Genomic DNA, 13,958 nt, shown 5'->3' on the forward strand with positions numbered 1-13,958 from the left:
TGGTATTTAAAAATACCACACTGAAGCTCAGCAAATGTATGCTGCTTACTAAAGATTTTGGAAAAGTGAAAAGGAGTGGGGAGAACCTGGCGTAATGAGATAGCAGAATAATAGAAGCTATTAGTGTTAACAAGTCATCTTTTAAAAAGCTAGGTGTGTTCAAACAAGGGAAATAGAAAAGTGGGAAATTAAGGTTGAGTAGAAAAGAAGTTTGTCATGTTCAGAAGATCCATGGTTCAGCCAGTTTGCTTGCTAAGGACTGCTGTTTACAGGGAAATGACCAACCAGTTCATGCATTCAGGGCTGTATGCAGCAGTGGTATCCATGTGTGTTCTGCAGAAATACCTTATGCATAGTCTTTGGTGTGGAGTATGGGTTTTCTCTTCTGTAGTGCCCAATAAGGCATTAAAAAAAGAGAGCCCTGGAAGGAATTTTTATTTTAGTAACTTTTTTTTAATAGCTAATAACAACCTTTTTCTTTGCCAGAAAATTATTTTAAAATGTAAACAAGTACCAGAACAGATCACTGAAAGTTAGTGTAGTTTGGGTTTTAGTTTGTTTGTTTTGATATGATACGTGGCTGCTTTTTTTTTTTCCTTTCCCCCTTCCCTGCCCCAAATAGCACTGTTCTTTGGGAATATGGATTGTCTTCCAGATTTCCTTTTAGGAGTAGTGGTAATCTAATTGTTCCATTTAGAACAGTTAATGAACAGAATAAACTACTATGAGTACAAACTAGTGCTATTTTTGTCACTTCATCTGTTGCCTGTAAGACTTTCATCTGGATGAATATCAGGTATTCATCATGACTAAATAAGTGGAGGAGCTTTTCTTGACAGACCAACTACAAAATTGTTGACTTGAAACAGAATTAACCAGTTTTTGAACTTCGTTAAAGGAAGCTGACAGTAGAAGAGAGAGAACGCCTACAGAAGGAAGAAAAGCTTTCTAAAGTAGATGAAAAAATTAATCATGCTGCTGAAGAACTAAATAGCTACAGGTAACTACAGATTTTAGTTGCTATAATCACTTTTTCCATAGTGAACAAAATGCCTTCGAGAATCAATAAGAACACAAGCAGAAGTGAATGTATTTTCTTTGTTTTGTATTTGTTACATGTTAGTTTGTGTGTAATACATACTAAGGGATTTTTTGCTTTGGTAAAAAATTTTGAGTATGGAAGATGACTAGCAGTTTCTTTCATGAGAAAGCTAGTTATATTGACATGTTAGGTTTAATGAAATGGTAAAAGTGAGTCTCTAATCTAGTTCCCATTACTGAATGGAGATAAAAATATGAACTTAAGAGAATGCTGTGAAAGAAATGCAATGTTCAGGTTCCTGTATAGATCCTAACATATTTATGCTGTATAGTTACAGTGTTCTATTTCTGTATCTCTTAAGCTTGTCAAATAGTACTGTTGTTTAAAAATTCTTTACTAAAATACCATAATGTGAGAATATTTTCTGTAGTTGTTTTTGTGTACCTCTGCTTTGTTTCTCAAACTATGGCAGAATTCTTCAATCTGTAACATATATTCCCCATCTTCCTTCAGTGTTTTTGGGAGTATCGACTCTGAATGAATGATACTGATCAATGATGCTTCCTGAAGAGTAGATTAATTCTTTCTCTAGAATGTAAAGTTCTTAGACATGATTCAGTATTCATGCAGGAATACAGAATTCACCCTTTTGATTTTCTCAGAGCGTGAACTTTGTAGACAATTTAAAAGAGAATATTAATATTGCAAATGGAGTATAACTAAACATGCCGAGCAAGTGTAGAACCTAGAGAGGCTGTGCACAGGGTAGCTGCCAGCAAAGGTGGTGTCATACTTTCTGTGGTCTTGAAATAACTTGTGTGAGTGACTGTCCCTCAGGACTGACTGTGGTAGCCTGTGACAGCATGATGCTCCAGCCCCATTGGTAATGTTTGCTGAGTTGGGTGAGGCTGGCTGTGGGGACATACATGGAGGGATATCCTTTATGTTGGAAACATACTGCAGACCACTGAAAAGTTGAGATGATGTTGGGGGTTTTGGTTCTGTTCTTTTGCTTACATTCCTGTTTGCGCCAATCTAGGTCCTAGAATTTCCACTTCTACTGTAATTTTTATGTATCCCATGTGTCTGGCAATACTGTCTTTTGAATAAAAAGTCTTAATTATACCTTGTGCTTCCCGTTGCGTTTGCTCTATTTGAAAATAGTTTCCTCCATGTTATATTACAATATCATAAATCCTAATTTTGTTACAGACAGAGAGCAAAAGACCTTGAAGAAGAGCTAGAAAGAACCATTCGTTCTTACCAGAATCAGGTATGCGTTTTGTGTTGCTATCTATGCCAAGTAGGGGGGATGTTACTGCAACTGAAATGCCACTTTCAGCTACGTTGTGATACTGTATTTGACTCGGTTTATTGGGTGTTTTTTTGCCTTTTGCCTGGTTTTGACTTTCTCATAAATTATCCACACACATTAAATTTACAAACAAGAGCACATATTCAATCTTAAGTTTTCCTTTTTAGGTGAATAATGATCTAATGAATCTCTCTTTCACAGATTACTTCACATGAGAAAAAAGCTCATGATAATTGGGTAAGTTCCAAATACTGAATTTTCTGAACTTCGTGTTTCTTCTTCCTCTGTGATTTGAATAGCTTGCTTTATCTTTTTTTAATTAAAAACAGATAATCAAAAATAACCTGTCACCTTTAAACATACAGATTTATTGCAGAAATACACAAAAGCATGTTAAAAATATTTCTATCATATAATAGTTGGAATAACTAAGCCAGATACCTGTGAGCACAGTAAAATATTACGATATTATTTGCTATAGCAATAAATCTGCAGGAATAATATGTTACCATTTAAAAAGTGTGTGACATTTTGCTAATAATAAAAGCTTTTGGCCTTGTTTCAATGCCATTTTAATATTTTCCCTGGATGTACTTCACTCCTTTTATCTACTAACAGAAGACGATATGTCCTGTGGGAACAGTATGTTCCATTGACAGCTTCCTAAGCATGTTTCAACAAAATCCATTTTTACCTTTTTTTCCCCCAAACAGGAAACTTTAAAATATCTCCTGACTAATACATTCTTCAGTTTCACAGAACAGTCTGTATAAGATACAATCCTGTTAAAAGCTATTGCACTTCATGGTCATAATTTGACGGTTTTTTAACTATATGATTTTAAAACAAAACTCCAGTAAATAAATTTTGAGACATTAAATCTTGTACATATGTTGTAGAATTTCATTTCTGCAGTTTTAAAAACCTTCAGGAAAGCCATTCCTCAAAAATTTGGGTAGTATTGCTGCTAATGTCATTTGGTGACATCTGTGAGGCTCCGTTTCATACGTGAGTCATAACTTGTGAAAATACGATCTGCACACTTCAGATAGAAAAAAAAAAATTTCTTGAGTCTAGGATGTGACACATTTATGAACCATTTAATTAGTAAATAGCAGTATCTAAGCATCTGATTTTTGTCCCTTCCCAAAGCTGACGGCCCGAGCAGCTGAAAGACACCTCAATGATATAAAAAAAGAAAATGCACATAACAGACAAAAGTAAGTGCAATCCTGATCTAATTCTAAACAAATGCAATTCAGCATGTGTGTATGTTTTGAATTTATGCAATTTGGTATTTTCTAGACATTTTCTATGTTGATCAGCTGTGACCCAAACAGGGGGGAGAGAGTGCAGTGCTCCATTGGGGTTCTGAAAGAAAGGGAGTCATTTGAGCATCCTTTAATGACAATGTGCAAAAAAGTAAGAACTTAACTATATGTAGTATTGAAATACTTCAGGAAAGAGGCAGAATGTAGTACTAGAACTCAAAGGTTTTGGGTATTTGTTTTGCGTGTGTTTGTTTTAAAAAGGTATCAACCAGATGTCATGGTTACCTAATGATTTTACAGCTTATCTCCAGAAGTTAATACTGAGCTAATAGATCAGGTGGTGGTGGTTGAGAGGAACCTTTAGGTGTGAGATTAACTTAATACTTGTAATGCAATTTAGAATACTCCAGAGAGTAATGTCATGGTAGGAATTATGACATCTAACATGCCACTCCAACTTCTGAATTACAGTTTAAATACAGCAGCATAGAGAAATACTTCAATGAATTCTTAAGTTCAGAGATCTGTGACATCCTTTGTCTTATTTCTTTTTATTTAAGGAATAAAATACCTTGCTTTGTTAACCCTTTAAGTGGACAGCCTAGCAGTAAACAGTGGGGTCCAGTAAAACTTTTGCACTTCTTGGTTATTTACTACTTTTTTGTTGTTTATTTGCAGATTAACTGAAACAGAATTTAAACTTGACCTTTTAGAAAAAGATCCTTATGCTCTTGATGTTCCAGTTAGACCATTTGGCAGAGGTACAGTATTGAATTGTAAAACAGAGCTTAATTGTTTTGGTTTATGGTTTTGTTTCCGGAGACTACACATATGTAATTGTTTGAAAACTACCTTGGCCATGTGTATGTACAAATAACAGTCATTTTAAAAAAATAGTTGGGTTTAAGTGACTCTTGGTCATGTCGAGTATTTTGTTGACACAAAGAGTGCTTGTAGTATCAATGAGAGTAGACTGGGAATAAAATACACATGGAATTAGACCACAGTTTTAATTTCACTTATGCAATTAAGTTTTAAGCTTCACCTGAGAAGTTAATTACTTTATACAGTTTGCTAAACTAAATATTGTGAACTTGAGTATTTTGTTTTAACTGTTCCAGAGCATTCCCCATATGGACCCTCACCAATGGGCCGGCCTTCATCTGAAACAAGAGCTTTTCTTTCCCCTCCAACTTTATTGGAGGGTCCTTTAAGGCTTTCACCTATGCTTCCAGGTGGAGGAGGAGGAAGAGGTACAATTCTTAAACTTGAAAATGTATCTATTCTGGATTTCTCTCTCCTCTACTAGAAACCTGTCACATCTTTTCCTCTTGCTGGTGACAAAAAGTATTAAAAAAAGCCAATTTAATATAAACAGCTAATTGGAAAAACTCTTCCTGTTTTTCAGCTTGCTTCTAAAGCTGTCTGATGTGTACAATAGAAAATTTAGTTGTTACTAGTAGGTTGATCAACAGATTAACTTTAGAAGCATAGATTGAGAAAAGTGAAAAGCCAGACTTGATTAGTGTTGTCTTATTTCTTGGGAAAATGGGGTTCTCCTGATATAAACTTAAAATTTTGAAGTAAACAAGAGTTGTTAGTTTTATGAAGAAAGAATATTGCCACTTCCATCTCATTGGTCTACAGTAAGTGAGAGAAGGAGAGAGTACCTGCGTTGTCAAAAACATGAGCTAGCTTTATTGAGGGTCATGATACTAGAAAGTTACTGGTTCAGTAAATTGTTATCCTCCCTTTGTTCTAAATTTGAGGTAGCCATTATATATGGAGACAGTTTCTTCTCAAGTGATAAAAGGGACTGGGAAATTTTTGTATAAGGAGTAAAATTCAGAGATTGAGGAGTAGGTGAAAGCAAGCCAATGGAGTCATGGGCTGTAAGGGAAGAAAACCACTGTTTCTTCATATTTTTGATGTTGATGGAAATAGTGTAGATAAATGCTAGAGTAGAGTTCAGCATCTGTTACGGGTAATAAAGAAGCTACTATTTAATTTACTACTACTGTTACACCCCTTGCAACCTGTACTTATTTTGTGGGAAATATGTCTAAATGTCTCTTCTATAAGGATTTCACTAATTAATATTGATTTTTAAAAGACCAGCATGAACTATTTACTCACTTTAATTCTTTACAAAAAGCACATCCAGGTGTGTATGACAGTTGATTGATTTTCGAAGTTGGAAAAGCTTGAGATTGAATGTTCAGCTGTAGCTATATGACACACAAGCAAAATCATACTCCACAGTTTATTTGTGTAAAGACAGTAAATAATGAAACTGAGCTGTCCAATATATCTTTAAAATGTAGCTCAGTTGCTGGTGTGGAAGAGTAAAAATTGGATTTCAGGATGCAGTATTAGCAAGAAAAGAAACTATGCAAAGGCATGACTACTGCCCATTTCACAGTGGAGCCCTAATGTAACTTGGGCAGATTAAACAAATGTGTTTAATTGCTCTGCAGCTGGCATTATTTATAGTGCTCATCTTACTTTGCACAAGACATGAAATAGCTTCAAATTTTAAGGATAGAGAATTAGAGAACGATACCAGAATTCAATATTTCTGTCATTTTTCAGACCAAATCTTTTAAAGGAAGCTTGCAACCTAAAATTTCTCATTGTTACAGTTTCTTTTGCATTTGGTTATGTGTTGACCTGGTCGTCTTTTTTTTTTTTTTTTTTTTCCTCTTGTTCTTTCTAATTCTTTATTCAAAAAGAGTGTTGAATGTGGATATTTCCTTACGATGAGGGTATTAACTTCCAGTGTACTCATTTTTAGTTTGATTAGCAGCAGGTTTTTTAGGTTTTTTAGCACTGAGAAGATATATCATGAGGGCACTAGTTTCTGTGATTTGAGTGAACCAAAATTATTTCAATGGTTTTCTTTTTTTTTTTTTTAATTGCAGGCACTTTTAAATTGCACTCTTGTTGAACTAAGACTTTTTCACTCCAAACAAACCTTTTAAACACTTGTAAACTTAACAGCAAACAGCTGGAGAGTCCTGTGGAGCCATGCGCCTCTCATATCTTGATAGTGTTGGCATTCCGTGATTTATTTTACTATTTTCAGACTTAATGAAGAAACCCGTAATAGAGGATTTAAAATACCTGGGTAAATAACTATCTGATTTCTTTGGTTAGGATCCAGAGGACCAACTGCCATGTACGATGCTGGTAACGAAAGAGAGCTGAGTTCTGATAGATTAACTGATCCCCACAGACCACCATCAGATACTGGATCCCTGTCTCCTCCTTGGGACAGAGAACGCAGGATAATTCTGCCTCCACCAGGTATAAAAATCTGCTTAGCTACTGTATCTATGGAAAAATTGAGTTACTGACTTGTAGTGTATGTATTTTTTTCGTAAAAATATGAAACGTTTTCTTGGAACTGCATGTGCAACTGCGCTGGAAAGGTTTTTTAATAGTAGATTTTTTCCCTTTCTTGAATGGTGTGGTTCACTTGCACTTAATCTATGCTATCTTTTAAATATAAACTGGTACTAGCAGTGTACAATTAACTGTTCAGTTTCATTATTTTACTGGGGGTTTGTTTAGTGCATCAAATGACCTGTCGGGCTGAATAATTAATAAGAGATCTGAGAAAGTTAAAAGTTCTAATGGTACTTTAGCTTTAAATAAACAAAAGATAGCTAATGTTGAAAAATACTGTGAGGTTTTTTTGTTTGTTTGTTTTTATTAATAATAATGGTACAGGAGTACTGTGGTAAGTCATCCTGTTTGGTACATATTTTCATGTTGTTCTTTGGTAATAACAAAATCAGTCTTCACTCTCACTTCTTCAGCTAAACATCTGTATTGCACATTATCGCTCAAGGAAGACAGATTAATCAAAGACAATACCACTGATGTTTCTCAAGTAAATGATGCAGGGGGTAGGACAACTTCCTGTATATCTGTAATAAAGAAGCAAAAATGCTATAAGTTTAAAAAAAATTAAAAATTAGGTAAAGTACACATATTAAAGTGCCTTAATTATTAGATGCAATATTGTAGTAGCTACACATCTGTGTGAAAGCCTAATTATAAAACAGTCTGCTGAGGATGCAGATTTCCTCATTTGCCAGATCTGATCTATTGACAGGATACTGCAGACAGGTAGCCTTGTTTCCTTGACCTGAGCTGTGTTCTTACCCTGTATTTGCACTTGGATCTTGCTGATACAGTTTGTCTTGTAGCTGCATGATTGATTGTTAGAGCTGATGCAAGGAAGTTGGTGGAAACACATTACAGCACTATGAAATGTAACAGAAAACAGCACTCTTATCTAAGAATGGCTTAAAATGTGTAATACCTTATTTTGCCCTTGACCTTCATTACTGTGCTGAACCTTGGTCTTGAGGCACCACTGTTTATAACTTAGGTGATCATAACTTTCAAAATTCTACTGTATATTAAACCAAAAATCAGTCAACTTTCTATTTTGCAACTCCTTAGAAACATAAGCTATATTACATACTTGGTGGGATTCCTATGTTTGGGTTTTCTTAAGATTAGTTTGCTCACTGTGATTGATAGTCACTTTGGATATTTACAAGAGCATAAGATATCCAGAGAAATTTGCTGGTCTAAAGTAGTATGGAATGGGGAAAATCACTGACCTCTTTTGTGATTTCTTTTATGTTAGGTGAGCCTTACACTGATCCAGTTCTTCCTCCTCGAAGACAAGAAAGATTTTTCCCTAATCCTCCAAATACTGGAAGACTTTCTGGACCAGCAGAACTACGAACTTACAGTGTGCAGACTTTTGATAAAACAGGTAGGAATTGCTTCCATGGTACTATCAAATGGAGAGTCACAGTGTAAGTTGACTAAGTGCAGTAAGCCATCATAAGAAGACAACTTTATAGCTACCACTGACCTGATGTTCCACTGTGTAAAAACACCTGCTAGCTTTGATGCAGTCTTTCCCTATTGTCAACAGTAGCAGTCTGTCAGGAGGGTGGGATTCAGTGAACAGCAGTCATGAGGTATTTTTTTGTCCACCTTCACTGTTCTGTGTGTTAACCATTCCGGATTGGCCTTGGGTCTGTTTTGGCCCCTCCCTTAAGGCTCACCACAGCATTAAAATATCATGAACGCTTACTTGCATTTCCGTGTCACATTTGATAGAGTTAAGTGTCAGTAAGACTGAAAGAATAACAGCAGAATTTTCAAAGATCCACTGGCTTTGCATACTGAAGTAGAAGGTCCTGAGGTCTCCTCCTTCAGCTTTTTGTGGATCACAGTGCAGTTGCCCTTAACTTAATCTCACATTTCAGTGACTCAAGTACCATTTGTTTTAAATTGGCCTATTTTGTAAATTCTAGTTTATGATACTTAGCAACAGCCAGAAGCTCAAAAGCAAAGTTTTGGTGACTTAAACCTTATCACTGAAACAGTTTAAGAGCTTAAAGCCTTAATATTTATTAAGCAGTTTTCATCCTTATTTAATGCCTAGTAAGTCACATGCGTGTGATTCATCAGCTAGGCTGAAGCCATTAAACTCGCAACAGAAACTTTGTTACTCAGTATTCAGTTACTCATATGACCAGTAGTAAGTTACCATCTTTACCTGGTTTCTGGCAATAGGAGAGAGAATCTTTGTTACTTGGTGTCATAATATGAGAACTGGGAATGCTGCATTCTGTTTCAGGTTGAAGGTTCAGGCTTTACAGGGAATTTTTCTCTACTGGAAGACAACTTGTTCCTGTACAGTCACTCACCTTCCCACCCTTTTTCCCAAGCCTCTCTGTGTTTCACTTCTGCTTTCTAATACTTTGTGTTCCACAGGGGTCTGTCTTCTAGCCCCTGGATGCTGACTGAAGGACAGGAGAGGTGCACTGTCTTTGCACTCAGTTGTTGCATCCATTTTACCCTTGCCTTCAGCTGCTGGCAAACAACAATTAAAAAAGCTGTTTTCAGTTCTTGGGCAGTTCAAAACCTATTTAAGGGAAACAGGGTTTTGTATAACTTGCTGTCAGCATTTAACAGGTCATTAAGCACATGTGAATGTGTCTTTTTAGAGGTATATAATTGCACTAGACTTGAGTGAGTATTTATAAAAATAGCCAAAAAACCCTTCAACAAATTAAAAAAGCCTCACTCCATCCAGCACATACCATCTGCAGAACAGCAACATGTCTCAGTACTGAAATCCAGGCTCCAGCTCTAAAAGAGTGAAGGAGCTACACTTCCTCAGCAAGATGATCAAAGTTTTATTTAAAGTGAACAAAATGTGTATTATTTTGCTAAGCTGAGGTGGATAACTACAAAAAGTTTCAACTTGAGGCAGGTACCTGGAGCAGGAAACTTATTGTCAGAAAGAAGGGTTAAAGCTTGACAGAGTTTGCAACCAATTTTGCAAGGATTTAAAGTGGAAAGTGATATGCCACATAAGTATCAAGGCATGAATATTCTCTGTGTGAGGTAAGCAGTTAAAATGCTTCAGATTGTTAAGTAACAGTATCTGTAGCAAAGGCAGGGCCTGCTTGAAATGACAAATAATTTAGATTTTTGGAAATGACCTATCTGTTCATTGAGAAAAGAGCTCTTTGCTTCATAGGAGAAGAAATGCAACATGTTGATGAAAAAAATCTGTCACTTGTTAGAAGTACTGTTTCGGTCTTGTGTTTTTTAATATTATTGTCTTTATTCAGGCAGAAGTGTAAGAAAGCAGTATTTTTCAAATCTCGGGTTTGGTTTTTTTGGTTGGGTTTTTTTTCTTTGTTTTTAAGAACGGAGTATGTTAGTGCCTATACTTAGTATATTTATATCCAGTTATAATCTCCTCTGACAATTCCCCTTAAGAATTTTCTCCAGGTGTTACTGAACATACTTGTTCTTAGGGAAGTATAAAGGTAAAAACACTGAAGTTCCCTATTTATCTCCTAATTTATAGAGTACAGCAAATTGGAGGATGATTATTTCTGAATGCTCATTCTGAACTGATGTAGTTCTGAAAGTCTCAGTGTTTAGCAGCGAAAGAAGGAATTGGTTTTTGTCAGACTTGAATAGGATTGCTGTTGAGTTCCTTGTGAAAAGTGTATCATAGTGCAGTCATTCCCAGACTCGGTCTTACCAAAAAAATAAAAGTATTAGCAGGAGGGAGGGGAAAAATGGAACTGCTACAGTAATGTTAAGATGTATTCCTAGGAAAATGCACTTGTAACTTCTGAAGAAAATACTAAAATGGAAGAAAAAGCCTTATTTGGATACAAGTAACTGGTGAATGCTGCAACCTTGTAACTCATGTGCAGCCTGTAGAGAAATTGGAGAAAATACTCAGGCGTATCTTTGTGTACCTCAGTTGTCTTTCAGTCTGTCTGCAGAACAGTTGCTTGATACAGCAATGCTTGGTTTTTTTCTGGCCTCTATATTCTGATTTCAGAAAAAATACTGAGATCAGTGGTGGAGAGAAAGGAGGTTAGCACTGAGTAACTTCTTTAACTTTTTTATACAGATGGACAAACGTCTTCAGAAAATAGCCCACAAACAGAACCAAGTGGAAATGGCATAAAAGATCATTCAAACATCAGTGTAAGTAGCTAAACAGAAATTGATTTAAAGAAGCTTTAATTTCTTGCAAAATATTTAGGAAATGTATAACCAATGTACATTGGTTACGTTGTATTGTGCTGTGCAGTCCAAATGATAAAACAGGTATACTTTTATCACAGCACTTACTGTCTTGTGAATCCCTGCTGAAAATTAGTTATAACCCAAAAGATGAAACTGTGGTCAAGCGGATAGTCAGTGCACATAGATAGTCTTGCTCAGGATTATGCTGTAGCTGGGGCAGAGTTGGCATTGGCTGTTAGCTGGTGCTACGGTCCACATCACAGTGGGCCTGATGGGAGTGGAGAAGTTCCCTCTCCTCATATCCTGCCCTAAACTGACTTTCCTGTTTTTGTGATGTTGCAGAACTCGCTACCTGATCAGGCATTGGCATCTGAAAGTGAAGCCGTGGGCTCGGGGTTTGCTCCTCCACCTTTCCCTCCAGTGCGACCGCCTCCATTGATGCCTGTGGATCCTAGAACCCCCTTCATGAGACGAGGACCTCCTTTTCCTCCCCCTCCTCCTGCTGGCATGTATGGACCACGTGAATATTTTCCAGTACGAGACTTCGGGCTTCCGCGCCCTCCACTGCCAAGTACGTAGCTTTTGCCAGCATTTGCTCCAAGTTGCTGAGCATGACTGCTTGCTGCAGGTAGTGAGTTACCACACTGGGTGAACACTTACATCTTTATTTGCACATACTATTTTTCAGTTCAACTGATAAGGAGCATCTTCTCTGATTAATTGTGTTGTACACTTTCTTTTTTGCAGTTGCTCACATTGATAATGTTTTTACAAATACTAGCTTTGGCTGGAAAATATGCATACACATACTGTTCAGCATTTAAAGGGTTTTTGGGGGAATAAGAAAGCAAGTAGGTGCTTACCTTAATCCTTTTGCTCCTACAAGGTTTCATTATATATAAATCTTAAAGTTTCATCTTTAGCTTTGAGGTGTGCTACTGTCTGTGGAAGGGCAGGCATCTGGGACATACCTGTTAATTGTTTCTCCTTGGAGCTTGTATTAGTAGTGGAGTGAGATGTAAGTATCAGACTGAAGGGATTCCGTCTGCCTCCTGGTGTTCTTTAATTAACCCGTGAAGAATTGAGCCCTTTATCCTCCAAAGTACCTGTAAGGTGCGAGCACCAAGGTGCTACAGCTGCTGCAACCAACGGGTGGTGGCAGCTGCAGCCCATTAACAGACAGTGACTGGCTGCTGCTGTGAGCCTGTTGCAGGAAACTGAAAAAAGTGATTGTCTTCTTCCTTGCATCTTTGTCTCTTTGGACCATAACTGATTTCTGTTTGGGCAGGCCATTGCTGAGCAGTAAGATACATGGGGTGGGAGGAGCAGGTACTGTTTACTGATGGGATTGATGTTAACAGGGCTACTCTGATTCTCTCACAGTAAGAAACCCATTTCCAGTGAGATCTTATCCACACTATCCACCTCAACGACCTGGACTTTTGCCTCCACCGCTGCCTCCTGAAAATAGATTTGAGCCACCTCAGTCAAATCCGTCAGCTGTAGAACAACCAGAACCACAGCAGGAGACCTGACAGTCATTTGAGCAACAGGCCCAACCCTTTCTGTGCTCTCCCACCGGCATTTTTCCTTATGTTAAGTAACCATTGTTACTTGGATATGTATAAGCTACTTTGCTCAAATTGAAGCTTAATAGAAAATTCTCAGGATAGTATTTTGTAAATAGAGAATGAAATAACTATGAATATTGTGAATAAGTGATTTCCATTGTACAATAGTAATTTTAAATTAAGTATTTTGACTTGAGTAATCTCTTCAGAGGTGTATAAAATTACATGGACCATATTTTTAAAGTCCAGCTGCTTTGTCCTTGTTTAGCTGTACAGGGACTTTCTCTGCATGCCAAAAGTGATGTTTGCTGCTTTATCAATAGAATGTGAAAACAAATTGAAACAGTTAATAAAAGTTTATGGAAAATGAAGGCAATGTTACCATTAATGTGGTACTGTAGAAACAGTTGAAGCAAAGAAGAATCAATATCATTCCCTCCTCTGTCTATCACACAGTGACAGTTGTCCTACCTGTATGTACAGTGGGGGGCAAGGGGGAATGTAGAGCAGCTCTCCCATCACTCTGATAGTGTGGGGTAGTGTTTTATTGAGGATGTGCATAGGGGTTATGATAGAGGAAGGAGTCATAGCTCTGTGATGCTTCAGCACCCTCCCCACCTTGCCTTTGAAGATGCATGGCTGTAGCACACTAACAGGGTTTTCTTACTGTCTTGACCTGAATTCAGTTTGTTTAACATGGGATGAGACAAGCCATTTCCCAATTTCTTCAACTCTTAACTTTGGAGAGCAGTTGGGATTTATCAACAAAATGGCCACTGGGGCAGGGGATTTGCCAGAGTGCAAGCATGCTCATCCCAACACATAATACAGATAATTAAAACTGCAAGACAGAATTTCTTTCTTGTCTAGAACAAGCACAGAAGTATACTCCATATGCTTAGCAAAAAAAGCAACAAATGTGGTCAAGAACATGCTGCTGTGGCAAACATTTAAAAAACCCAAACAAACTTAATTTTAGAAGTGAATTGTGTCCATGCAACTTCTGTAGTGATTGCTAGGCTTCACAAAAAAAGCAGAATTAAAAAATACAAGAAAGAAGTGGCAAACTGCAGTATTTATAATTTTGTGCCTATAAACACATTTGGTGTGTTGCCTTCTTCCCCTCTTCAGGTGAGGCCACTACTTGCTGCTTCCCCTGTGGC

At 37.0% G+C, this 13,958-nt stretch overlaps 1 protein-coding gene across 4 annotated transcripts in view; it reads left to right on the forward strand.

Annotated features, from left to right (window-relative positions):
* Window positions 1-13,586, forward strand: part of MIA2 (MIA SH3 domain ER export factor 2) — a 37,907-nt gene extending 24,321 nt beyond the window's left edge. The window contains exons 19-29 of one of the 4 annotated variants that reach the window (XM_074909919.1): window positions 899-1,000; window positions 2,255-2,315; window positions 2,559-2,594; window positions 3,510-3,577; window positions 4,307-4,389; window positions 4,750-4,881; window positions 6,785-6,934; window positions 8,292-8,423; window positions 11,106-11,182; window positions 11,567-11,795; window positions 12,608-13,586. In XM_074909919.1, coding sequence (XP_074766020.1) covers window positions 899-1,000; window positions 2,255-2,315; window positions 2,559-2,594; window positions 3,510-3,577; window positions 4,307-4,389; window positions 4,750-4,881; window positions 6,785-6,934; window positions 8,292-8,423; window positions 11,106-11,182; window positions 11,567-11,795; window positions 12,608-12,759 — 1,222 coding nt within the window. In that variant the 3' untranslated portion in view covers window positions 12,760-13,586. The remainder of the gene's footprint in view (window positions 1-898; window positions 1,001-2,254; window positions 2,316-2,558; window positions 2,595-3,509; window positions 3,578-4,306; window positions 4,390-4,749; window positions 4,882-6,784; window positions 6,935-8,291; window positions 8,424-11,105; window positions 11,183-11,566; window positions 11,796-12,607) is intronic. The other 3 variants (XM_074909921.1, XM_074909920.1, XM_074909922.1) reach the window with 3 other exon arrangements.
* The last annotated feature ends 372 nt before the right edge of the window (window positions 13,587-13,958 follow it).

Source organism: Athene noctua, chromosome 6 (assembly GCF_965140245.1).
Source record: "Athene noctua chromosome 6, bAthNoc1.hap1.1, whole genome shotgun sequence".
In the NCBI taxonomy this organism is placed as follows: domain Eukaryota; kingdom Metazoa; phylum Chordata; class Aves; order Strigiformes; family Strigidae; genus Athene; species Athene noctua.